Below are 27,968 nucleotides of genomic sequence, written 5' to 3'. Positions count from 1 at the left end.
GCACATAAAAGTGGGGTTGTATAACTGGCCAGTGGGTGCTGTTTAATATAACAGGTACCAACTAATAAAATGGAAGAGGGCATAAAATTCAGTCTGTAATACAAAAAGAGAATACAAATAAAAATGAGAAATTATGCACATAATTTATTTTCATTTTTCATTCAACATCGCAATGCAAAAAGGACCACTGCCAAGCAGAGTTGTATTGAATGTAGGATCACTTACCAGTATTGGCTAATACACAGCAATAACTTGTAATTAATAACATGGGTATTACAATAAATATTACAATATAAATACCTTCATTTAGAATATTAACAGTCATTTGTTACACATTTACAATCCCCTTTACCCTATCGTGAAACAAATGGAATAGAGAGGGTTTGCTAATGACCGCACAGTCTAGTCTGATGGCAGGTTTGTCTAGAATAAACTGAATTCCAAATAAATTGGATGTTTTTGATGACTAGGCCGACAATACCCCTAATCCTAATTATCTCAAACACTGACCAAAAATATTTTGAAAATTATTTTATATCAGAATCTTCTTTAGCCCAGAACCCATGGGGATGGACAACAACAGATCCACATGTCACTTTAGGTCTTAATAGCTTGACAAACTAGTATTATCTCATACTTATCTAGCAGTAAAATTCAAATTGTACATGTCATATATTCTTTGGAGTCATGATTCACTACAGTTTGCATCATGAGTTTCATACAGACATTCATACAGACATCCTAAATGACAAAATCCATCAAATCTATTTCCAAATAACCTCCATAATAAATACATGTAAATGTTTGGCACATTATTTCCTGTAAACAAAAGAAATGATTTTAATTGAATGTGTTTCTGTCTGTACAAGAAAGATCAAATGGCACAAATCCGTATTTCACCAATGGAAAGTGTCTCTACAGGATTTAACCTGCTTGACTGGCCGTGTTGTCATGTTTACACCCAGGAGTCCAGTGGTGGAGGTTTGTTATCCATGAGGCCCACTGCAGGCCTGCCAGCTCTGATGAAGTGTTTTCTCTCACTTATCGCCTTGATCAAGAAATATGCAAACAGCCAGTGTTAGTCCATTTGCATGAACAACACTGACAGTTACAAACACAAGTCACAAGAAAGTAATCCTTTTAAACGAAATCCTGTAAAACAAAACTGTTACCTTATCTGCGTATCCTCCAAACCAGGAATAGGAAGTTACTTTTAAGTAAATGAGGCTATATGCAAAACAAATGTTTATGTGCTGTCTGATTTTTTTTAGATGCATTCAGTACATTCAAATGGCAGATTACCTGGAGCGTGTCTCTTTCCACAACAGGCCCTTTTCCATCTCCAACTCTATCATTTAACTCTAAACTGGAATATACATCTGCAAGGGAAAATTATAATCAAATTAGCAGTACACAATATGGCAAAGATGTAGCAAAGGGGAGTCTTGGAAATATATGAAGAGAGAAAAGGAACAGATGTGAATCAGTTTGTAGGGAGACATTTGTCAACCAGCCACCTGTAATAAGTAGCCTGCTTTTGGAAATTGTGAGTTCAATCATTGAAGACCAAAACTATACACTCTTTAAGATTCTCTCATTAAATGGTTCAATAAGGAACCCCAAATCAAAGAACCTTTTGCCACAAAAAGGTTCATTATTAAAACCTGTCAGTTAGCTAGATGTCAGTTAAATGTCAGTTAAGGCAAGATGTTAGCTAGCTAATTAGTTAACCTTGTAACTAGCTAACATTAACTGTCAACTGAAAATTTTCCCTGTGATGTATACTTTAACTAAACTAGGTGTGTCACCAAGCAGCATATGGTAAGTATATGACCAGAGACGGTTTAGAAGGGAGACGGCTCACTTGAGAGCCATTTCCTGTTTCTGTGTCACGTGGGTTTCTCCGCTGCCCCGCCCCTTTAGGAGACCAGCGGTGGGTCCTGAGTCTATTTAATCCAATGGGAGAAGTGAACGTGAGCACAGATTATGACAGATTCTTTTGCCCCATAGTCGCCAAAGTAAATATCGGACCCATTTTTCACAATCCACACATCTTCCGAACATTCTGACACTAAAATGGCATTTTTCAGACAGACAAATCAGGAGAAAATTAACTTTGACAAGATCTGGCAACATCTGTTCTCTAACCGTCGGTCTGGTTTCACTGCAGTGCTGCCGACGTCGCTTTCCCACTGTATAAGCAGAAATCTAAAGAGACTTATACGTGAAACCATGAATTAAAAGTTAAAACTGAAATAAATCGTGTGTTTCTTTGCTTAATAATACTATTATATTTATTATTTAACTGGGGAGAGTCGACTACGCCCACTTAGGAGACAGGAAGTGTATGCTGTTTCATACCATTGGCGCTACCTGTAATGCGTTATCTTTGTTATAGAGTATCTTTGATATTACTGTAGAAACAACTCCATGATTATGTCTTCTTTCAGTTTTTATAGGAGATCATTTATTTCAAGAAAGTAGCTTGGCTAACGGTAATGCTAGCTAACATTAACCATACCAGTTAGCTAGCAAAGCTGGATGGGTTATTCCTCATTTTACTAATCTCTTTCCACATAACTTTACTCAGAGTTATTAAAATTAGGTATATTTAGCTAACGCTTCTTAAAAACATATTACAATTTTTAAATTATTGCCTATAAATGTAAACAAAGACCTGGCTACATAGCTATTAGTCAGAGGTTGACAAAACTTTTCAGTCAATAAATGTGGCTCAATTTTAGCCTGTGTCCTTGTCTCTTAGATTACTACTACTACTCTTCTACTGCTACGACTCTTGTTGTGAGAGAAGATGACGTTCCTGTACTGTGTAAAAGTCTATTTAACCATTTCACTCCACATCCATTTGTGAAACATTTTACTGTAAAACAATCAAATTACAAATATGCTTTATATTTTACTGCTGTCTACAGGAGCCCATCAACCAACAGTAATTTTTCACAACAGACCAGTCATCAAAGAAGCTGTGAAAAAGAGCAGCAACTCCTCCCATTGGAGAATCTGGAACAAATGAATATTTGGCATTTTTTCTTATGAATCTATCTATTATAATAATATATAATCTATCAATTACCAAAATTGTTGAGCATGTTTAATTTAATGTTAATTTATTTGCATTTAATTAATTTATTTGGTGGTTATATATTGAAATGTTTAGGGGTACCATATAGAATTTAAAAATGTTCACTATAGAACCACTTGTTGAGAGTGTATACTGCACACCTAACATGATGCATACATAGGGTGTGCACCTATTGCCCTTTTAAGTGAAACTAATTTCCAAAAGGGCACATCTATTAATTTAGACAATTTAATTTAAACACCAGAGAGAGAAACAGGCAAATGCAATGAAATAATTCATTGAAAGTAGTTTATACCTATTCCCCCCAAATTCATATTTCAAAGGGTGTTTAATTTACGTTCATAATTTATACAGAAGCCTTAAGAGAAAATCCCTGTTTTAGTAGGAAGCTAGAGGTCGCTCTTGATGTGGGAAACTGGGTGCCCTTTTGGAATAACGTTCAAATGAAATGGGACTGGTGATGCGTGAGCCTGCCTTGCCTCTGGGAGAGACTGTTCAGGCTAATAAGCCAAGTCTGTGCACTGATAACCTTCGCAGCACATCATTGGTTTAAGGCTATGTTTCAGAAGAATATGGTCTGGGACTGCAAATGCCCATTTCTTTGTCCCTGATATGACAAGAACCACAGTATGTTTAAAAGCATTTTTTGTTCCCGGAGCTAGAGGACACTTTTCTCATTTAGATGATGGTTTAATAACATTTTGCTGACGGAATGCACGGAATGATTTTCTGACCTTGGTTTTTGTCCATGAGAGGCAAGGTGATGTCATCGCTGCCTTGCTTTCCACTCTTGGATTTTTTAGTCACTCCAGTAGTTGTTGGCTTTGAAAGACAAAAAAAAATTCGTTACCAGATGACAACCAGAATTTTATTCTTTCCTGTTCTAATTTTATAAGCTAATTTCACAGCTGAATGTATGTTTGTTTTTTCCTTATTCTTATCCTTATTATGATTGACAACTATGTTATTTCTCGACACACATTACTACTACTAGGTATAAAGGGGTTTGTATAGTCATGCCACATCAAAATAAAAGATTTGTTGCTCTTGAAACCTTTATGTAGTTGATAATGCATGCTGACTCTGTCTATGTTCTTGGAGTTTTAAATGGCCAGGAAATAGTAACAAATACCTTAAAGTGGCTCTTGTTCCAACCGGCCTTGTTCAGAGTGTTTCTCAGGTCCTTGTAGGCCCATATTGTCTGGAGCACATGGGAAGCTCCCTTGGTCTCCCGTGCTGATTGACTGACAACAAATCATTAGACATTGTGGTAAACAACAGAGGACAACTCTAAGCAGTATATTAAGCAGTTGCAGCAGCAAATACTATAAAACTATACTACTACTACACTATAAAACCAATGCAGTTTCTTCTATCTTTTTTTCCATGTTATTTTGAAAAAAAGGACAATATCTGAGACTTTTACTTTGGATTTCAAATTACAGCCTGACTGTTTAGCAGGCTGTACCATTATTATTTGATCATTATTTGCTTTTAATGGTTTAGTTTGGAATGCAGTATTTTAACATTACTGTAAAGGTATGAAGTTTGCAATTTAGCTGAAAGACATTTAAGTACCTTGATTTGTTGATGGCCACCAGTTTCTGCACAGCATGACCCTGTATGAGTGCTCGGGCGTTCTCTGGGCTATCTGTGATGATCTCATGGATAGTGTTCAGAATAGACACCACCGTATCTCCCTCAAGATTCTTCGCTGGGTGCTGCTGCCCACATGGCAGATTGCCAACAAGGTCCCTCAAAGCATAGCTCCCTGTAATGACAGAGAGACAACATAGCAAAGTTAGTGTGAGTGTACAGGTGTAGAGCTATGTGCATGTAGATGACAGTTACAAACCTGTACCTATTAGGTCTTTATTCCTTCTGTCCATCGCCAGGTTGCGAAGAGCAATAGCCACAGCTCGCACCACTTTGTCCACATCTGAGCGCAGCAGCTCCACCAGAATAGGCAGCCCTTTCTCTTTTCTCACTGTGGCCCGGATGTAGCTGGACCACTACAAGCAAACACAAAATATTTAACAGCGGAGTGATGCAGCATTAGCGTTTTTGGGAGTATATGTCATTTTGGGGCCACCCTTCATATCTTAACTACTGACTCATTTCTCCACCTTTACAAAAGCACTCATATCACCACAAGTACATTATAAAAATCAATTGCCAACTATACCGTAAGTAAGAACAACGTTCTACTCTCTCAACTGCTCTCTTGTGTGTGACGCAACTCAATTTCAAAATTGAAGGATTTTAAAACTCCTTTAAACTGAGCTCCGCCTCAGCGTTGATCTTAAATTATATTGACATTCATGGCACAGTATATCTTGGCAAAGCACATTATTTGACAGGCCTATGGATCCACATAACAGTAAAAGTGATTTTTGATCATGCAGGCTGGTGACAAAGTCAAGAGTCCAGTTGGATTAAGATGACCAACCCCACATCTCCCTCCTTCTGCACACTTGAAAATTGATGCAGCCCCAGAAACACAACCCAGCCAGCCAAGAAAAAAGCTTTAGGAAAGGAGGCCTTCGTGCAAGGGCCTGAGGAGGTTGTCTTGTTTGACCTTACACAGACTTGGGTAAATCCACCCCCAATTCAAACTGATGTCTGTTATTTATTTACTGTCCAGCTCTATTTTAAGTCCTTAAGCTGAACAGCAAAGAGAGATAGTGATGATTTGATTTAGAGATAAATCCTGGATGTGCTTCATATATAATGTATAAGGACACAGGACACTACAACAGCAGCCATGGCAATCTACTTTGAATACACATGAGTACACTGGGCCAACAAAGTGTCACTTGATAACTGCATCAATTTAAAGTTTAATGCTCCAATTTATAGCCTTATAGAGACCATTTTGATGTTAGGGATACACTCCACAATCACAACCCCTGTGTAAAGTCATCAGTGTAAGAAATAACTAGCAACTATTCCATCCACTCACAGCCCAGTGTCCCGCAGCAAGGTTCTGCAATGCTCCTGCGGCCGCTTCAAGGGTGTTGTGGTTGTGACTGCAAGTGAGAAGAGAGAGGTAGAGCCTCACCACCTCTGGCTGGTACAGCAGCTCCAACCCTTTAACAGAAAGGCAAGGAACATCAGGGATAACATTCAAGCAGTGGCAAAGTGCCTCCATAACCATCAGTGGCTAAAGACATAAATGATGGTGTAGTTATCAGTGTCATTAATAATTTGCTTAAAGTCACCAAACCAGTTTGTATAATATGCAAATACATTAGAATTGTTCCACAATTTCTTCTATCTATGTTAGTTTAGGTCAGTAGGCAGGTCAGTGGAAAAACTCTACGCAAGAAAATTACAACTCTGTCAGACTCCTGTAGAGGTCTTTTGTACTGAGCCTTTTGTACGGAGGCTGCTAGACGGCTGACAAGTAGTATAAAGCTGACCCGGGACCATAACATGCTTGTCACTCTGATTTGCATTCACTGGCTAGAGTGTAGGAAGCATTACGCTTAGTTCTGATCTCTGCAGCCAGATCGACATATACAGTATTCAGCCCTACTGTAGTATTGTGATTTTTTTCCCCCACAGTTTCTATATACAGAATGCATTCTTGGCTACAAACAGCCATAAGGCTATACAAAAGGTAAAGGTAGTTTAGCAGTACCAACAATATATCAGGTCATGCCAATGCCATGCATACAAAGCAAATAACATAACACAGAAAGCAGGTATTGATGCTCAATTATAGTGCTGTATGATGATGATGATGATATATAATGGAAGCTCTTCATAATGTATCTACCTTTAATCTATTAGTAATAAGCCTAACATATAGCCTACTTATTTCCTGATGTCACTGTAAGTCAGTATTTGAGTTCAGTTTAATGTTTTATGTGAAGTTGATGTTATGTTTTTCAAGTATATACCTTTCATTTGTTCTGTACGTTTTGGTAAATCCAATGTACCGTATTTTCTGTCCATAAATCCATTTTTCCAACCTGTACATCACAGATACATATGTGCACACAAACACAAACACCAGTTTGCATTATATCAGTACACAGACAGATAATGTCAGCAAATGTGATATTGAATCACAATATTACTGCCATGAAAATATTTAGGAGTAACGAGCAGACTGACCTTGATTGAACCACTCCTCTGATGAATGCGGTTCGAAGGGAAAATAAGAAAGAACAACGTCAAAGATTATATTATGCTGGAAAAGGACACAGCAGCAGAAAACACAGAGCTCCTCCATGTGGTGAGACACTGGGGAACTGACAGTATCAGGTTAATGTCAGAGAGGCATTTGTCAATTTTATGCAATTAGATGAAAGGTTAGCATTGGTGAAAAGCAATAAAAATTTAAATCACAATTAACTCTAACCTTCTTGTTTCTCCATTAAGTTGTTCCCTGCAGCACAAACTGCTGCAGCCCATTAATTACTGTATATCAGCTGTAATTCAAATTGTTACTTATATGGGTTATGCATCACTACCAAAAGTTTTTCAGAGTTGAAAAACCTTGTTGCTTGTTACATCAATTGCATGGTGTAAAAATCCCATTACTGATGTAAAAAGTAAAAACAAAGTAAAAACCACCCTTTTTCAATTTTGGAACCTGGCACTCCTCCCACAGACCAAAATATATCATCAGCTCCTGCATATGCAGGGTTATGAAATTTTCAGGCTCTCATTGGCACAAAAAGGGGGCAGGAAATGTGAAACCCATGCTTGAAGCCAAGACACAATGAAAGTAAATAAACATTTTCAAACAGAGAAAATGGTTGGTTTTAAATAAGTTTGCATCCATAAACCTTCAGAAAATGATTCAGTGCTTCTGCAATCAGAGACATCAGTGCATTTGCTTTAGTAATCTGAGTTGCAGAAACTGTGCTATTTTAAGCAACTTTTCAGGCTCAAATCTCAAATTAAGTTTTAATTTGGGGTGTTAATTGTTACAGGTATCTTCTGTATCTCAAGAAACACCAAGATACAGTAGATGTCACCCACACATGGGTTTTATTTCTCAGTGAGCAAATAACTCAACCAGTAATGATTATTGTGATGTCATCACATATGATAGCCTACCAACCTTTAGGTCTTTTCCCTCCAAAACCATCAGGCTCATTCTTCTTCTTCTGGTGTCCCACTGACTTCATCAGATGATTGGCATGGAGTTCCTGAAATCGCTCCATTCCTGGTATTTCTTTGTGAACATGATAGGACAGGTTTCGCAGGATGCAGACACAGTTCTCCACTGACTAAATGGAGGACAATGACAGAAGATTTTAATCAAAGATGCTGTACAGAAAGTCATACAACTGTGGGAATTATACAGGTGATTACACTGACTAATTATTCAGTTAACTTTTCAGAATAAAATGTATTGATTTTTTTTGTTTTGGAGAACCGTATTGATACTTTGATTACTCTGATGATTTGCATTAAATACCTGAATCAAATGCAATTGTGTACAGGCTATTAACTTAAAGTGTAACTAAATCCCCAAACCACTTTTTCAGCTAAAACCCAAGGTTTATGGGTATTCAGTAGTGTTGTTGATGGATGTTCAGGTCCAAATCTTGATATTTTAGTGCAAAGTATTTGAATTCTATATATCGTGCTAGAAACATGCATAGCGATTGCTCTCTACAGGTTGAAACCCAGCTATTGCTTTGCTGATCTGGTGCCAGGTGACGTATATGGTGGCAGCTTTTGTCACCAACCAATCCTCCACCCCCTGCTCCCTCCTATTTGAAAAGTCATGTGTCACACGTTTCGCTGCTGTGATTGGTTGTGTAGGACTGGACCTGTGTCCAGTCTGCAGGTCCGTCCAGCAACGCACCAGGCTCACAAAATTCAGATCAAACTGTCAAACTAGGCAGTGCTAATCAAATATGAATCAAGATTCCTATTTCCCGCCTCAAATGTTTTCAGAAATACATTTTTGTGTACTGTTTAGCTGTAATTTGAGAAAGTTTGTGACCAGGCGGCCATTTTTTTTCCTGCTTGAAAACGGACTAAGCACCACCTCAACTTACATGTGTCGCTCACCGCTACTTAATGTCACATGTTTCATTGCTCTGATGGGTTGTAGGTCTATCCAGTTGCGCCCCCTCCCAGCACTTGCCATGTTGATACTTTTCTCACATTATAGAGACATTTTTTGAATTTCCAGCGTAGAGGCACTTCAGCCAAAACTTTGGTGTTTAGTTACTCTTTATATTTGATGTTATATCAGTGAGGTATGAGAAACTTAAAAATTACTACTCTTCACTTATGCAAACAAAAGTAATATTCCCTGACTTAAAGTCACTGTGAATAGTGGCAGCATCAAAAGCTTCACTGTGGCAGAGAGCATTGCATGCTGATATACCACCTCCCCCTCCAAACCCACAGATTCAGGGCCTCTGATGAACAGACTGAGAGCAAAACAAAGAATTTTCACCAAGATTTACTCTTTTTTTTTTACAAACAAAAACTGATGCTATTGAAATTTGAAAGACGCCATAATCAAAATTCTACACATAGTGGCTGTAATAAATAATAAAATGTTCAAAAAATACATTGTGGGTTGAATTTTTTCACTTCACCGACCTTATTGTCAGTGTCCTTGTTGACAACAGCTGACTGAAGGGCATGAAGGAGTGCGTCCACCAACCCCTCACACTCCCTCAACCTCTGTCGAGCCTCCGCCCCATCTGAGCTGACGTTCCTGCAGAAACAACTTTGTTAGCAAAGCTGCGAGAACTTGGTCCATTACAAGTAAGCTTTTGGTAGCTGTTGTCATTTGTTCCATGACAGCAGTTAAGCTTACCTCAGACATCCAGAGGTGTTCTTGAAGACTGTGGTCCACTCAGCACTCAGCAGTTTGGAGGGGTTGGCTGAGTCTCTCCTCCAGCCTGAGTGTGGGATGATGATCTCATCAGTCAGTGTTTGAAGCCCGTTGTTGATGACCATCATCTTCAGTGGCTCGTGTGAGGAGAGGTTCCACAGAGTGCCTGCAGGGGAAAGAATACAAAAGCTGTAGAAATAAAATGAAGGGTTGCAGTTTATGGCTCAAGGATGACTCAGGAATTGAGCTGTACCTGTGACTAACTCTTTGACTTCCATGCTGCTAGACTTCCTCAGTAGTCTGACTAAAGCTTGGATGCCATCACAGTTCTTGATGGCCATTTTGTTACTGTGGTCTTTTCCGTAGGATATGTTGCGCAAAGCACCACAAGCCTTGCGGTGGACCTCAGCTTTAGGGTGGTCCAATAATTCCACCAAGATCGGCACCCCGTTCAGCTGGCGTACCTCCTGCTTGATGCGGTCATTCTCATAACACAGGTGCTGTAAATAGGCGGCAGCATTGGACTTGACCGGGTCCATTGGGTGGCTGAGCATCGAGATCACCTCATGCAGGTTGGGGTCTCTCCAGCGCGGGTCTCTCCAGCGCGGGTCTCTGCGAATGCTGTCCAGGCTGACCATGCTGCTGCGTTTGTGGGGAAACTGCAGAGTCTGTGCTCGGCACATGGCCTGGAAGAAAGGATTCAGGTTCCCCTCCAGCTGGGCCATGAAAGCGTCATCATAGCCACCTCTGAAGAGACAGAGAAAGTCATTTATGCATGCATGGTGGGATCATTTTACAAGTTACAAGAAAGTCTTAATCAACATTTCCAACATGGGAATTCCACTAATTCACTCTCTTGCTGAGAGTTAGAAAAGAAGAACAATACTACTATCTGTGCACTAAATATGAAGCTACAGCCAGCAGCCGATCGCCTTAGCTTAACCTAAAGACTGGAAACAGGGGTAAACAGCTAGCCTAGCTCTATACAAAGGTTAAAAAAAACACCTACCATTATCTTGTTACATCTTGTTTGTTTATTCCGAAACTCGTTTTTTGGTGGGGGGCTATACATGCTGCACTATTTCTTTGGCAGTGACAAAAGGACTCCAGGTGGATTTTGGACAGAGCCAGGGTAGCTGTTTCCCTCTACTTCCAGTCTTAATGCTAAGCTATGCTAACTGTCTCCTGGCTGTATATTTAACAGACAGACATGAGAGTGGTATCAATCTTTTCATCTAATTATCAGCAAGAAAGTGAACATACATAGTTCCCAAAATGTCTAACTATTCCTTTTGTATTCAGCAAGTTGAATGGGATTGCTGAGTCTAATAGACTGGGCTTCAGTGAGTTTAACAGCATAAGTGAGTTGCTTGTATCTTTTGTAAACACCTCTGTCACTTTATATGGACTAAGGAAAAGCTTCTGGCACGCAATAACAGGTGAAACCTCCTTATTTATCGACTTTGCAGCATGCTGACATTCCTGATTGATACCAGCTGCTACTTAACTGCTGTCCATCTGTCTTTGTGTTGTCCATGCTGACTTACAAGAACAGGAGAGAGGCAACTACTGGGTGTCTGTGCAGCTACAAAGTTTAATATATAGTATTATCACAGCTGGTCCTGTATTTGTTACTTTTGCAGGTATATAGCAGTACACACATACACTCTCTCTCTTTCTTTACGTTTTTCTTGTTTCATTTGTGATTAGCCTGGTACCAGACCTCTGAATCTCTGTCAACATCTCAGATTTTAAAACAAACTGGCAGTTCAGTTGGATTATTAGGCAAATTTGGGACCACACAAGGAAAAAAAATAATATTTAGATGTTTTTGCTTTTAAGTTTTTCATAGATGTGCATCTTTCCATTCAAAGCTTTAAAAAGCATATTATATCACTGACATTAATACGTTATTTTGTGTAAAATATAACTGCTGGAATGAAATGTATGAAATTCAGTCAAACTGTCTGTTGAAAACCAGGTACACCATAGAGTTAAATTAGCTTGGTGTCAAGACATTTGGTCACATTTACCTCTTGTTGTTTACCGCTGTTGTTAGTTTATTTTTGCTATTAATGTCAAAGATGAATTGGCTTTCCATGGCTGTCTAGTAGCCTTTGTTAAAGTTGATCTCATTATCAGGGACCATATTGATATTTCAGTGACACAGACTGAGTTTACTTTACCCTGCTTTCTGACCCAAAAAGGTTTAATGGGATCAAAGATTGACCTTACAAAAACAGACTCAATCCCAAACCTGCTAGGTAACAGAGGACACAGTTAGTGCAATCATCATTTTGTATGAAGATACATTTTAAAACTTGGTAATTTTTTAGTGTACTTTAGTGACTGAGTGACAAATCATCACATAAATGTTACTGATTCACTTTCCCAAGGCCCTTTCAAAAAAGTATAGTGTCTGGACTGTATTTGACCCTACATCTAGGTACCATGGTGACCACAAAAGTCCTTTAAACCCATTTACACAGTCTCCCTGTGGGATCAATGAAGTTTTATCTAATGTACCATCCTCTTACCTGGTTCTGGAGGGCTCCCTGAGGAGCTCCATGGTGGTAATTGGCCTGAACTGGTGGATTCCTCCCAGTGTTGGGTAACTGGCAGCTGGGTGGTCAGTCTTCATGTCCAGAGGGTTTTCTCCCCGTTCGCTGACACCATCCTCCTCTGTCTGGCTGCTGATGCCTGCAGGAGCGTAGCTGTCCCTGAGGAAGGGTAAGGTGTAGTGCGCCCCAGGCTGGAAGTTCTTGGCAGGCCAGTAGCTGTGGAGGGTTACGCGGGACAAGCTTCCATACCCTGAACATAAGTCACCCTCGATGCCTCTGTAGCTGTCAGAGAGGGTGTACACTCTGCTCTGCCTGTCTGGGTTCACTGGCTGAGGCTCCCCTGACTGCGGTACCAACTCAGGTTTTGGGGGTGCTGTGGGAATGCTGCTGGTCGTTGTGGTCGGTGTAACAGACTCGACGTTTGCTTCAAGAACAGTTTGTTCAGTAGGAGTGTTATCTTGAACCTCTGGAATTGATGTGAGATCAGTGTCTGATATCTGGAAGTTCTCCTGCTGTGTCTCTGAGGATTCTTGGGTCTCACTGGCAGCCTGTTCGCCCTCTTGTTCCACGGCCTTGGACTCCTACAAGGATTGATGCGCCACAACTATTATCTCTACAAAATCTAATCAGAATCTGTGTTAGTCTTTAAAATCCCATTTGTCTGAAAGGGCTCAGGTTTTCTCTCTCTCAGATTAAATGCCACCAAATTGGTGCTTTTACAGTCAGAGCAGGAACTATCTCGTCTTAATTTACTTGGAATAGACTAAACATGCTTCTGTTACCTAAAGTGTGTGTTTATTTCTTATTTAAACTGTACAGCCCACCCCAGCTCATTTCTCATAGCAATGATCAATCATCATCATTTCAGCACTTCCCTGGTATTCTGAGCCACCAGTAAATAATGAATTCTTCTTTCCTGCCAAAGAATAATTAATTCCCCTTGTTGAAAATGAGTTTAGATTGGACTCTGATGAAACAACTTGAGGTCCAGCCACTGTTTAGAAGGAGAGTAAATTGCAGGAAATTTAATTGTCTGGTTTAGGAAATTGATTATAATTTTAACTCTTTCCTAGGACAGTGTGAGCAAAACCTATTATTTTAAGACACAAGGCAGAAAAACATGTAAATATGTAACAACTAAATGAAATACCCAATTGCATTAAATTTCACAGTACCATTGGCCCAGAGTGCAATTTCTTTCTCTGCCTATCAGTGTAACTGAAACTCAGTGTTATAACCCCATCTGTTGAAGAGAACTTTACAGTATCTGTGATGGATACCAGCAAATAACATGTAAAACGAAATCAAAAATTCCCAAGTACATGTGTCTTTTACTGGCTCTTATTTTGTAACTCCTCACTTTTCCTATTTTGTCAATCCTAGGACATTTAATCACACCATAGAAAAAAGCATGCCAAATTTAGCTATATGTTCATAATTTAAAAAATATATTTATTATCATTTATAAAATTAAAAACAAAAAAAGAAAACTTTTGCAGCCTTTAGACTTTTTTTTTAACTGTTATGACAAACTGTAGGAAGTCAGTAGGTGGTGACAAAGTATGACCAAACATAAAGTCATGAACCTCAGTGTCTGTCTGCTGCGGGGTGTCGGTCTCTGTGGAGCTCTCATTGGTTGAGGTCATCACAGAGGCGATGGAGGTGGGTGTGTCCAGTTCATCATTGGTGGATGGGTTATCCAGAGTCGCCTCTTTAGTCTCCTGGGACAACGATAGTGGAGGAGGCCCCTCTGAACTCTGTTCCTAAACCACACAGACAGAAATGAGAAAGGCACTGTCACTGATCAGCATCACTCCAGCAACACTTATGTGTATTATGTACATAATGTTTACATTATACACAAATAGGTAAATGATTAAGGGGTAGACAACACCATGATAGCACACCATGTCATTAAAGCTGTCTTCACATGATAAGGGAGCTGCACTGCTGGGTTGTGAGCAATCAGTGTTGAGAACTCAACTCATTTCCACTCCATTATCATATCATTTGTATAATTTGAAACATGAACTGTTGAATTTGTGCTGAAAAATGCCAATGTACACACTTGTTTTCAAATTAGACTAATATATGTCTGGAAAATCAGAGACATTTTCTCTGTGTTTAAGCTTTTTTGGTGAGCTGTAATCAAATTGGGCAATCTTCCCATTATTTAATTAAGTGGTTGAAGGGTTTCTCCAGTGTCATATCCTTTAATGCAGACTAAGATGCACAGTATATCAGTTAGTTTATTTCTATCAGGTAATAATTGCTTTAAAGTATGTTATTGGTATAACAACAATTAGAAATTATTCCTGATGTAGCAGAATCATTTGATATATGCATGCATGATTGGTTATTAATTACATGTGCACTGGAGTGTTCTTTCATTTATTTTAGCCATAATAGGCTTAATTCCTGTTTAAATTTGCTACAAGCCAATTTTAAATGGATCGTCCAACTTTCTGTGCACTTGTTAGAACTTTTGTAATGATTTCAGGGAGCAGATTTACTTCTTTTGATATGTACAAAAACTGACAGATAACATCTTACAGGGAGGCTTTTGCAGATCAGACGGCTGTGTTTTTTCAGAAATAGGCATCAGGCATCTCAGTTACAGTTTAGTAGGTCAGGTCCACTGGTGGATCTCATACATGAGATGAAACAACATCTGTATTGTTATCTGTATCTATATTTGCCAAAATAACCATTGAAATGATTGGTTATTATTGGTTATGTCTTTCACTTATTTGCTATAACTGGCCATTTCCTAGACATATTTTTATGCTTTAATCCCTCTAAACAGATGTTGACATTCCCCATTGTGTTATGTAAGCTTACAAGCAACAAAATACAACAACATTGTAATGGGATTGGATGTGATTATTGTAATATAAGTTATTTGGTGAGACCTGATTTACCACCACTGACACTTCATATCAATAACCCAGCTACTGCTCTGGTTCAACATGTGGATATTTCTGTAATTTCCACTTGTTTATTTCAAGTAGAACTTAAATTCTCTTTTTCAACTAAATGCGCTTCATTAACCAGATTGTATTAATTATTCAGCATCTTGGTCTGAGAAAGAACTGGAAGCTGTATTTGACTGTAAACACATTTTATGCTGATTTTCTTACAAACTTCACATTCATTTCAGCATGTTTACAAAAATTTGCTTTGCTGCTCTAATGATCTCAATCAATATCTGATTATCTGATACACCTTTTTTCAGTCTTGAAGGCCTTCTGATTGCAGCAGTTGAATTTCTCTAAAATCCAGGACAAACAATAGCACAAACAACCCATCAAAACATTAGCAAGTATAATTAAAAGGTTTTATTGTGGAGAAAATCAATTCCACTGCATCATTTATGACCAGTTTTACTATTTGAATTTCTTATAAACTCTCTAAATCAATTTTCAAGATCAATTCAATTCAATTCAATTTTAGGAAATATGACACACTCACCTGATATGTACCACTCAATAGTACAGGCACAATATGCCAAATGATGTACTGAGATAAAAAAAACAAATAAGCTTATAAATCTCCCCCAACTCTTTCCTAGGCTGCGGCATTAAACCGAACCGAAGTGCTGAGAACTCAACTCCACTGCATTAAATCAGGCTGCAGTGAACAGCTGACTGAATGTGGAGGGAGAGAGCTTGATTCGCTTTCCAAACACCTCACCAAACACAAGAGCCCCTCATGTCCATGTACAAAATGTGTCAGGGGGATGAGGAGATGAAAGGGTCACACAGGAGAAATTGGCAGCAGGGAGACGATCCTGGCTTGAACACCTCCGGGGGAGGCTAACTGGATGTTGTTAGGCAGCATTAAATGAACGCCTGGCCAAAAGACAGACGGGGTACTACTGTCCTCTACAGACAGCTTGATTAAGGATTTGGAGGATGATAATAGGCTGGACAGGGGCCTGTGTGCTGTCCCCGTCTGATTCAAGCTCCAGGGAAGGCCAGGCCTCTGTGAGTCAAAGCTCATTTAAATAACTCACTGCACCATCACTAACTAAGTGTGCTCACAGAGCCAAATAGGTTGAGATGATGATTCTGAATCTGACTTAAAAAAACGAGGTATGGTATATAGATGTTCGGTGCAGCGATGTAGGAGACAGAATGACATGATTAGCATCTTGTTCCCGTCATCTCTCAGTATTGAGGCCAGCTGCAGCCAGGGTTTTATTTTGGGAGACACAGAGTCTGATCTAATGCTGAGTGAGTTCAGATTTTGGTGTCCAGCTCAAGGGCACAACAGGCACAAGCCATGATTCAAACTTGTCACAAATCCATTTCAGAAAGACAAGATGTTTTCAAAAATGGGCACTCTCGATTGTAACTTAATCAGTTGGGGAAAGTCATTTTGTAGTGATCAAACTTGAGAATAAATTAGATTTAACAAGCGGTTCGTCTTCATCAAACTTTAGGACTGAAAGAGTAATGCTTCCACAGGATAATAAAACATGACATCAGCCCACTGATGTCAGAAAACATTAGTCACAACTTTGTCACAACTCATCTGCCCTCCACTATCTGTTGAATCAGTGATGCTCATATTGGTCACTGTAAATTTACAGAATGTGTCACTGTACACTGTGAATCAAAATGGCTCTGAAATGACTTAAAATGTTTAAGACTTGTTTCCTGCAGGAACACCATTGTCCACTATGCAATACATCTTGTTTAGCCATAATTCAACCAAGCTGATCTTTTTAGAGAAAACACTGATTGACAATGACAGCCCAGAAAAAAGGAAGCATGGATATTCATTCTCAAAGTTTCTATTTGGAGCCTCTTTTCACTCCTGACTGTGCTCTGATCCTCAAATAGTTAAATGCTGCATGGTCAGATTTAATGTTTCTCTGATACATCATGGCAATACACTTACCAGAGTGTGTGCAGCTTTTTCCCTCTGGATGGACAACCTCTTCTCATAATGCAATCAAAGATTATCCCCCCTATGCATTTCCACACATGCACAGCCATGCGCATGCATGCACACACACACACACACACACACACACACACACACACTTGATGAAGATGTTCGCATCATGTCCCCATGCACACAAGGAGACTGCACCGAACAGCAGTGAGAGGCAAGGAGGTGAAGCAATTGATGCCTCTGTCATTGATCATGACAGAGGCAGAATGCAGAGCTGTGAAGGGCTAGAGTTCTCTGCAGGAAGACAAAAAAAAAACTGAAAAAAGAGGGAGCGTACAGAGCAAATAGAGCCATTCCACCACACACTTACCTCTTTCACTTCAGCAGGCATTGCCAAATCTTTTCTGCTTCCCCACAAATGATGAACAAGATGCGTCCCCCAGTGAGACGTCTGTTTCTCTGCCTCTGCTGAATTTTTGCCTTGAATCTTCCTTTGAGCATTTGAGGCAGTTCAAACATGAGCAGCCATCCTTCCTCCCAGCTCTCACTAACACACGTCCGCTCTCTCTCTCTCTTTCTCTCTGCCTCCCTCTCTCACTCTCTCTGCCTCTATTTCTCTTTCTCTCACAAACACACACTAGATGCACCATGCACACATTTACTCAACACAGACTTACACACACACACAAACACACACACACTGAGAAGCAATAAACGCCGGGGCTGTCTCTCATTTCTGCACTTCTCCTCTGATGTGTGCTGCAGTTAATGTGTGCGCTATTAGCAAGGTGCTGAATCAACTGTGTGATGCTGAGCCTGTGAATGGCTTAGGTAAGTGCAGAGCCCTGCAATGCCTGTGCTCTACCCATATTTTCTGGCAGCCTTGGTGCACAGGCAGAGTACACACATGCACACACACACACACAGCATTCCCTGTGGGCTCACAAGCAGATGCAGCTGGAGCATAGAGCAGCCTGCAATAGTTTAGTTCCATGTCACCTATGTGCAGCATAATAAAGGGTGAGGGATGGGGATGGGGATGGAGGGATGGAGGGATGGAGGGATGGAGGGATGGAGGGATGGAGGGATGGAGGGATGGAGGGATGGAGGGATGGGAATGTGCATAAACACTGTATGCAGCACCAGGCGGAGAGACTCACACATACCCAACCAATGGCTTTGTTCTGTAAACTGTACCAAACAAATCAAACCCCTTTTCCCCACCAGTCTGCCCACAAATCTTCATACAGCACCTGCTCAATTCATTGTATAGAAATAAAACAAAGAATATAAATGTAAATAGGGATTGAACATCCTGTAAGCAGGTAAATGCTCCACCTGCTTTTTAAGATGTCGTCATCATAAATTCTTTAATTACTCATTGTAGTTGTCTTTTGAGGGCTCTTTCTCGATGTAGCAGGTATTACATCATTTTTAAAGGAGTCTAAGATCAGCTGAAGTGGTCTGAAATAATCACAGTTGATCAACTGAGACAAGATCCACTGCTCCACTTGACTAGAATAGAATAGTCAAGTGGAATAAAAAATACTAGATCATGATGGAAGCCCATGTCTTACTTGCTTTCTCAATCCAGTACATCTTCCAATTTGCCATCAGACCACTTGCACTGAGACAGCAATAATCCAAGTTAAAAAAATTATCTGCTATCATCCACAGACCAGTGCTCTCTATCAGCTGTCTTTCTTATTGATTTAAGAGCACCCCACAAGATCATTGGAGCATTTAAAAATCCTAATTGGCCTCTGCAGTGTTTCTTTCCTCTTGGTTTGTCTGAACTTTGCTAATAGACTGCAGTTTGTCATTTTTGAAGCTAACACCTTTGCATTTTAAGGCATTTTCTCATTTTCATTTTCATTTCATGTAATACAGTGTTGGTGATATCTTTCACTTTGTGGTACCTCCTTGATAATATAATTCAAAATATACACATCAGTACAGTAGCAACAGAAACCAGTGAAGTAACACTTAAAAAATAAACTGGAATTCTTTGTTTCAGACATCAAAAGATAGGTGATACATTTCATCCAGACCATACTCCCCAAAAATACGGCTGCATAGGTCCTCTGTGCAAGCAGCTTATCACGACTCATATTTACGTTTCATTTTAGGCAGTGACCTCTAGTGGCCATAGTAATTACGACGAGAGCAAAGGAAGAAGTCAGGTGAGGTAGTACAAAGAGCGAAAAAGTGTCAGACACAGGACTTTCACCCAGGAGACCACTGTTCGTGTCCCGTGTGAAACCAAAAGTCAACGTTGACTTATTTTAACTTACGAGTAAATTTACATGACACGTCACGTGCCTTACTTATTTTAACCCAAACCATGATCTTTTCCTCAACCTAACCAAGTAGTTTGGGTGCCTAAACCTAACCAAACTGCGACCGTTGCACAACGTTAACCACATGTTTATTATTGTTACCATGACGACAAAGGTTCGGTATGACTGGCAGCATTCAGGCGTAGTTAAAGGCTCCCTCAAAGTGAGGAGCTAACATTTGAGACATCTCCTTTAATTTAAAAAAAGCTTTGAACTCTCCATAGTGAAATCAAAGCAACATCCATGAAACAGCATGTGTTCACATTAGAAAGTTCTACTGACATGCAAAAATGGATCCATTTGTTCCAGAAATGATTACTGCCGTTCACTGCTCTCCTACTGTTCCATCTCCACACTCGAAAAATACAAGTTCCATCAAATGGAAAATACCAACATTAAGTGTCTTAATGGTTTTGGGTCACTGACAGACACCAGAGCAGCTTCATAACACTAGGTGGGGTTTTTTTACTGTTTGATATTCTGATGAATATCAAATATTCTGATGAATATCAAACATATACTAAATTGCATTTAGAAAACTGAATATCCAATAGAGATACGGGGGAAACATGAACAAAGCTATCCAATGCATAAAGATACAAATATTTGTTATAACCAGAGAGGCCTTTGACAAGGATGTCTGGTCTCCCCATAGGTGGTTTTACCCTGAACACAAACTCTTTCAAAATATATTTAAAACAGCAGTATCATGAGCATCTCTATTACAAATACAAGTATTATTATTAGCCAGCTAGCAGATGACACAACACTTTTTGAATAGGACAAGAATGAATTTTTAAAAAACACCCGAGCCTCTGGTCTCCACTTAAACCAAATTTGAGTTGCTACCTATTAAATCTTGTGTGAATGTTACAATCTATGACATACCGTGTTATAAAGCCTAAAAGCCTACAGCCATAGTAGCTCTGTGGGGCTGCACTTGGGCAAATGCTGCTTTGAGCCTTTGTAGCCTAATGTTCACTATGTTCACTACCATCTCCTTTAGCGTGTTAGCATGTTAACGTTCACTAATTAGTGCTAAACACAAAGTACAGCTGAGGCTGATGGGAATGTCATAGTTTTGCAGGAATTTGGTCATAAACTAACGTATTCAACAAAATAAAATTGACCTCATTGTGGCACTAGATGAAAAGTCAGAGAATCACCAAAGTGCTAACAATTTATCCTGCGGGAGACATGAATGTGTGTTCAAAATTTCATGAAAAACCACTTAATAGTTGTCAAGACATTTCACTCAAAACCACAAATGTCAATCTATTGGTGGCGCTGTAGGTAAAGTCAGGGGATCACCAAAGTCATTAATTTCATCCTCTGAGGAACATGAATGTCTGTACAAAATTTCATGACAATTCATCAAATGGTTGTTGAGGTATTTCAGGCTGGACCGAAACGGTGGACCAATAGACTGACATTGCCACCCACTAAGCCATGCTGCTAGCAGGGCTAAAAACAAGGTGAAATACTAGTAGTAGTACAAAAAAAAGGTCAGAATGTCAGAGCAATGGATAACCGTCTGATCACATCTGTTGAAAGATATGAAACCATTCTTCAACAGGAAATTACATAATTTGGTGTTTTGATGATTGTGATGTAAAATGAGCACACAAGCTATTCATACAATCTAACCTCTGGCTTTTTCTCCATATCACCCATACATATGCATCTTTTGCTTTTTAGCACTGTAAATTCTCTAGTCACTGTGAAAACCACTTGTAAGATAAAGGTTGATCAAGCAAACTCCATTACTTCAGTCTGAAACTGTAAAAATTTACATTACCAGATTTAATATCTAGACTTGCTCTCCTCACAGCTTTGCATGGGTCCATCAAAACAAACAAGAAGTGAAGTTAAAAATTAAACAGAAACCCACACAGGTAATTTCGAGTCAGTGTGAGATAGCAGGGAATGACACCTTAGTGCGAGAGCTGAAAATGTCACTCATGATGGATGAGACCTTTTTATACTTAAAATGAATTATACTGGATTTACTGACATTTTGTCAGGGTGTACATTTTCAGAAATTACTTTGAGTTTATTACACTTAATGTTACAAAATGTCAGCTGTATGGATCTGTGAGCCAAAATTAATGTTCCATTCATTATGAGCCTCTTTTCACTTACGAGCTGCTAAACTTTACCTGATACCACATCACATGCATGTTCCTCCTTTGCAATAGATTGCGCACACAGGCACGTTAAACAAGTCTAAATCACAACATTTTCATTCTGCATCATCTCTACAGGCTGAATAGAGAACTGCTTCATTGTTGGAACGACAGTGAGAGCTGCTGTGACATAAAGTCTGTATCCACCTGATACATACACATCTTCCAGTGTGTGTCAGAGTGTCTTGCCTGCAGTCATTTTCACTGAATTGCTTTTAACTTGCAGGCATTAGAATGAGCCTATGGTAACCTCCCCACAGTGAACTCATTACTCAGTCCAACCAGTTAAGTAAGTGGCCCTTCTGGATTTAAACCCCAAATGACCGTTTAACCTCCATCACCCATGTGTGCCTGACACACCAGGTGCTTTCACGGATACCCTGCCTGAATGTTCGTCACCTTCTTTGGGGCCTGTCTCCGTTGGGTCTGCCGCATGTCTGATCACATGTTGTGTCAGCCCACTATCCCTAGAAATTACATTTATAATGGACGATTCCGCACTTCATGATTTACGCTCCATGTACTGTGCCCTTTATATAGTGAGGCTACTTTCCCTAACCTTAACCATATTGTATCTACCACATACAGACATTCTAGAAAGAAACTATTTTGAAAACGTTGGCATTTAACTTTATCTGGGGTTTTGCAGAATCATCCAATTTCAGCACTTTCAGAGTGTTGATTTCGTTCTTCAGTTCAGCACTTAGAGATCTGTTTCAAGCTTCCCTTATTTTAAAGCCACTACCCCCCACTGGTAGTATCATGAAAAAGAAAAAGTCATCACTTGTCTTATCTAAAACTATGCTGTGTTTTGATATTTGCAGCATTTCTGGATTTTTTAAGTTACATTTCCGTAATGTTTGTGCTTTTGTGATTGTATGTTTTGTCCATGGGCAACACCATGTTGATTGTTGATTTTCTACTGCATTTGCATGACTTTTGATAGATTGATTTATAATTCTACCTTGCTCATATAGTTACATAGTCTTTATAATGCTGCTCATTCATCGCCAAATTCAAGTGGACTTCATTAATGAACTGAATGTGCCTCAGACTACTGTATGTTTGTTTATATCATGTGTTAATTTATGGGCTTGAATTCAAATGAGTTCAGCATTCAGTCTTCTCAATGACCCCCTCGTCTTATTTCAAGTGACATTTACTTGTGCATCCATTGCACTTTGCAAATCAAAGCATTTTGCATCCTTTTTTATCATGTATCATACCATGCTCATAAAGCTGTCTAGTATCCACTCAGGGTATGTGGATGGAGGTGGAAAACTGCACTTGTACCAGGACAGGAAAGGACTCACCATAGGATGAAAATGATTATATGATTATTTTAAATAACCTCATGTATCCTTCTGCGGCCTTGGTGTTGCTCTCTCCCTCTTTTTCCCCTTATCTTGCTTTCTCCATAACTTGTGCAGTGTTGTTCAAAAACAACTGCACAGACATTCTTAAAGAAATTGTAGGTCATTGCCGTGTTTGTCTCCATGCGCCTGAATGTCTAAAGAAATGTTCTTTACTGAAGAAATACAGCAAAGAACATGGAAGACTGGAATTAAGTCAAACATTTGTCACACATCAAATGAACTTTTTTTATTTACTGACAACATGAAGTGTGACTCACATGGCCCTGAGACATTTTCCACCTCTCAGTAGACCATTTATGTGTTCTTTGACTCAGATAGTTGTGACTGCAGGGATCGTGGCAATGTCAGCCAGGTTACAAGCCCTGTTTTATTAAAGTCCAGTATGAAAAGCTCCAAGTGTTCTCAACTTGGTCCTAAGATGGAGATCAGTACTGTTGAACCACTGAGGAGACAGAAGATACAGCACCTTCAAGCAACTATGTGTAGAAATTTCATATGATTATAGGATCTTTTTAATTATTCTGATGGCATATGTTTTTGGTGGCAGAAAAATGAGACACTCCCTGTGACAATTGGTGCAGTCTATGTGTTGTTTTCAGTTCACTTTACTGTGTACTCGTCGAGGCAGATAATGGAGGGTTGTGGTGAGTCACACACTGCTCAGTGCCAAATCAGAAAATGTTTAATTCTACTGATGGTGGCTTTAAAAACCTACAGGCTGAACTCTAAACAACCAACAAGGTCCCTTTGTAGTATAAAAGCCCGAAAGAGTTAAACCCTTTCAGGGATTCAAGATTAAAAGATTTGTCTTCTCTGTCCAGTCATTGCAGTCTAACCAGTGTAGTGTATTCATGAAAGAAATTCCAAGAATTTGTCCATTTAACAGATAAATTGCAAGATTTTCTTTGTAAAATCATGAAGTTGGGAAGCTTCGTCGCCTAAGGTGCATACTGTGTATTTTGTATTCATATGGTTGTAACATCGTGGGCTGGGGACCATTTTTGAATGTTATCACCCTCTCTCTCTCTCTCTCTCTCCTCTCCCATATTTCATAGTGCTCTCCAGTGTTTAATCTCAGTTTACTAACTAATAAAAAGGCAGCAAAAATGCCTTAAAGTCTTCCACAGCAGCAACTTAGCCTGCATACTGTGTTGATGCCACCAAGGACTTTCTATGTTGGGATTAAAATGTAATAACTCCATCCATGTTCTCCTTTTTTTAACTGAAGGACTTCATGTTCTCCTACCTGGACTCTTAGATAATGTTTTCATTTTGTTGTGTTTCTACATCCTGTGATTTATTCTCTGCCCCTGATGCCTGACCTGAGACGGGCATTCACACACACACAGACACACACACACACACATACACAGGAAACAATTTCAAAAAGAATAAATACTGTTCTACTGAGTGTATTGATGAATTTGAAAACAGGCACTTTATGTGTAAATGCTGTTTTGTGGCACCTGTACAGATGATGAAGCTCTTTGTCATCACCACAGTAACTGGATAGTAAATTGCATCTGCCATGTGACAGAGATGAATGTAATTATTGCTGCCTATTATCTATACACACTGGGATGAACAGAGGGGGTACAGTACAGCGTAGTACACAGGATCTGTCGACAAACACCCACATAGAAAAAGACATATTACATTATAGTGTGTTTGGTGCTGTATTAATTGCAATGAAATGCCCACACAGTCTTTGGTGCTCAGCAGGGCATTTCACATCCTTTTCCTGTGGACTCTGCCACACAGAGGCATAGTCAGTGCAAATTTGTGTCCTAATTAAACCCCCGCACTGCCAACCTCTGCTCTGTTCAGATTGGCATGGGCAGCTGAGGCTAATTCAATTTAATGCAGAGACAAAACATCTATGAAGAGTTTACAAAAAAAGGAAGTTGGTGCCAGCAGCGTGTTGAATGCTGCTTGTATTTCAGATGGCGCTGTCACACAGAGTGGATAATAACACTGGAAATACCAGAAAAGGTCACCAATTCAGCTTCAAAAATGAAAGGTCACCTTTCATTTCCATGTTCAAATATTCAAAGAGGTTCTAAACATTTAAGTTAAGTACAGACAAACGGTTCTATTTGCAAAAAGTGAACCTAAAATTTATGTAAATTCTGCTGCTTCTGGAAAGGATCCAGTCAGATTGAGAGCTTGCCCTCAGACTATAAATGACAAAGCAACACCTGACGTCCTGACTTTCACATCAACGTACTGCTGCACTCCTTTGGTGAGCTATAGGAACAGCAATGGCTGCCAGTCAGGATCACCCATATAGAAAACAACTTCTCCTGAAGCAGCACTACAATACATCCATTCCCGGTGATTTGATAAATAATGTAAATATTATAAAATATGCCCCCCCTTCGAGGGAGAAAGAAGCCAGGGTGCTATTAATCCAACTCCTCTTTGTCAAGTGTCACTGCAGCAAGTGCTTAATCACACCAACAGAGAGCCCAGAGAGGAAATGAAATGCATCAGTGCCACTGCAGCTGAAAATGACAATCAGCCAGTTCAGCGATGCCTCTGATGATCAGGCATATCAATGAGCTGAGAGAAAGAGTCTGAGAGAGAGAGTGGAAGAGAGAGATACACCCGCTGCTACAGAGAAACTCAGCGGCACAAATGTAGGTCAGTCTGAAGCATCTCTAGAAGTATCATAAAAGATTTAGGTGACTTTGAGATTGATGAGAATGAAATGAACTCATGTCAAGAGGTTATCATGAGTCCACATTCCTCAGATGAAGCCTCACGAATATTTGTTCTTTTTTTATTGCTCTGTTTATCATAATATCACGCATCTAGATGCAAGAAGAACCATGGCAACACAGAGCAATCTGTGATGCAGAGGCAGAACAGAATATCATTAAACTATTGACTGAATAGTAATCACTGGTCATTAAGTTGTTATTATTATTAGGTTTCATTTGTGAGGTCACAACCCTTTTGGTTGTCTCAAGGCCTAAAGGACTAAAGATGATCAGAACATTGTAATCATTAATTACTTATCAATGAATACACACAAATTAGTTTTATATGATAAAGGTAAAGTTTTATTAAAATTATGCATCTATGTAATGTTAGAGGTGGATTTAAAGGGTCAGTTCACCCAAATTACAAAAAATGATTAATTAATGATAATGATAATGATAATTAAGTAATTTTCTCACTTTACCTTTAGTAATATTTTGGTTTTACTTCTCCCAGGTTTTGAGATATCTATCTTGGAAATATCTTAAAGGGTAAGTAACTTTTCTTTCTCAAGTTGTCTTGAGAAAGAGTTATCGGTCACTGTAATTACCCCTCCAGTCCATACTGGCCGTTAAGTGATCCGTTCTTGACAGGATTCCGATGTAAGAGATGGAGGACAAAATCCACAGTCCTCATGGGTATTTGCCTTTAAAATACAAAATTCTCTTTTTGTGTTACTATTCCTCAATCACAGCAAGGAAACACTGTGTGGAAACACAAAGAGGGAATTTTGCACTCAAAAGAAAAACACGATTTGTCAAACTCAGAGTGATGAAACCTCATTTTAGCTTTGGTTGAATTTTAAAATGCGTTTTTGCACAGAACGAGGGCTGTGGATTTTACCACTAGAAGAAAGTGAGAAACTGTTTGTTTTGTTGTTTTCTATAATTTGGTTGAACAGACCCTTTAAAGTCCAACTGAAATAAATATATACATCCGCACTGTGAATCACCCTCCCTGTGTTCTCATTGAGGAAAAAGAAACTAAAAGGGAGACATTTATATTTTATATTTTTTGGTTTCATGATGGCGCCCCCATAGTTTTGCATTAATTCGATGGAATATCATTCCGGTATCCCTCTATGTAGACAAAGACCTTATTTCAATACAGCCAATCAAATCTTGCATAAAGCATGTAACATCAGGGCTCGTTCAGCCCCACATAATGAAGCAAAAAGTTTATTTAAATGGTGCTTTGAACACCCTGTTGTGTAAAGCAAGCGCACTGCACTGCCTTTGAATACACGTTGCTACTGATTGGGTAACACCTCTGACACACCCACCAAACAAGAGAGAACTTAGCTCAAAGCCCATTGCACACCGTTTCACACTGTTTCGAAGGAAACGTGGCATTCAACCCGGAAACCAACCAGTGTGCAAAACGGTGCACACTGTTTTCAGATTTAACATGTCCCAGCATTCCATCACAGGCAGAGCAGACGATCACACTGAGCCAGACACAGCACAAGAGCCACAGACTTTGAACAACAACCCACATTAGCTTTTCTGCTAAAGTCTCCTTTAAATTACAAACAAGCAACTAAACAAACATTCAATGGGAAAATTGCACTGCCAATGTCAGTCTGCAGACCAATTAGCTCGTTAGCTGGTCAGCTGCAGCACATCATATGAACTTACCTTGTAAGCTGTAGCCAAGTTCATTTACTTGGTCTCTCGTTCCCTACAGGGGCTCAGCCTGCCAGCTGCTGTCAATCAAACACAGACACCGACACACGCCACCAGCCGGCTGCAATGAAGAGGAGCATTTCTGAAATATCCCCAAAGACCTTTATTCTTCATTTTCATAGTACAAAACTATTAACAACTTCTTCTTTTTTTTAAACATGTTGACATTATTTTTGACTGCAAAAAGAGATGACTAGATGTGATTTCAGTTGGACTTTAAGGAATGTTTAATG

The 27,968-nt window shown here is 39.4% G+C and overlaps 1 protein-coding gene across 3 annotated transcripts; it reads right to left on the bottom strand.

Moving 5' to 3' along the window:
• Nucleotides 1-124: 124 nt before the first annotated feature.
• arvcfa (ARVCF delta catenin family member a) lies at nucleotides 125-27,817 on the bottom strand. 3 transcript variants are annotated; one of them, XM_044173961.1, is made up of 16 exons: nucleotides 27,688-27,817; nucleotides 14,071-14,247; nucleotides 12,461-13,065; nucleotides 10,177-10,670; nucleotides 9,906-10,089; nucleotides 9,686-9,803; nucleotides 8,181-8,349; nucleotides 7,226-7,243; nucleotides 7,009-7,080; nucleotides 6,066-6,193; nucleotides 4,965-5,115; nucleotides 4,682-4,874; nucleotides 4,236-4,347; nucleotides 3,838-3,925; nucleotides 1,303-1,379; nucleotides 125-1,048 (listed from the first exon to the last, which is right to left on the bottom strand). In XM_044173961.1, exons 1-16 carry the CDS (start codon nucleotides 27,709-27,711, stop codon nucleotides 956-958), a joined length of 2,703 nt encoding a protein of 900 aa, XP_044029896.1. In that variant the 5' UTR covers nucleotides 27,712-27,817; the 3' UTR covers nucleotides 125-955. The 3 variants fall into 3 exon arrangements, with proteins under 3 accessions (XP_044029896.1, XP_044029897.1, XP_044029898.1); XM_044173962.1 differs by lacking the exon at nucleotides 27,688-27,817 and adding an exon at nucleotides 17,757-18,160; XM_044173963.1 differs by lacking the exon at nucleotides 7,009-7,080.
• Nucleotides 27,818-27,968: the final 151 nt, after the last annotated feature.

The sequence above is a fragment of the Siniperca chuatsi genome, linkage group LG18 (assembly GCF_020085105.1).
Source record: "Siniperca chuatsi isolate FFG_IHB_CAS linkage group LG18, ASM2008510v1, whole genome shotgun sequence".
In the NCBI taxonomy this organism is placed as follows: Eukaryota; Metazoa; Chordata; class Actinopteri; order Centrarchiformes; family Sinipercidae; genus Siniperca; species Siniperca chuatsi.
This window is presented reverse-complemented; position numbering and strand designations above follow the sequence as displayed.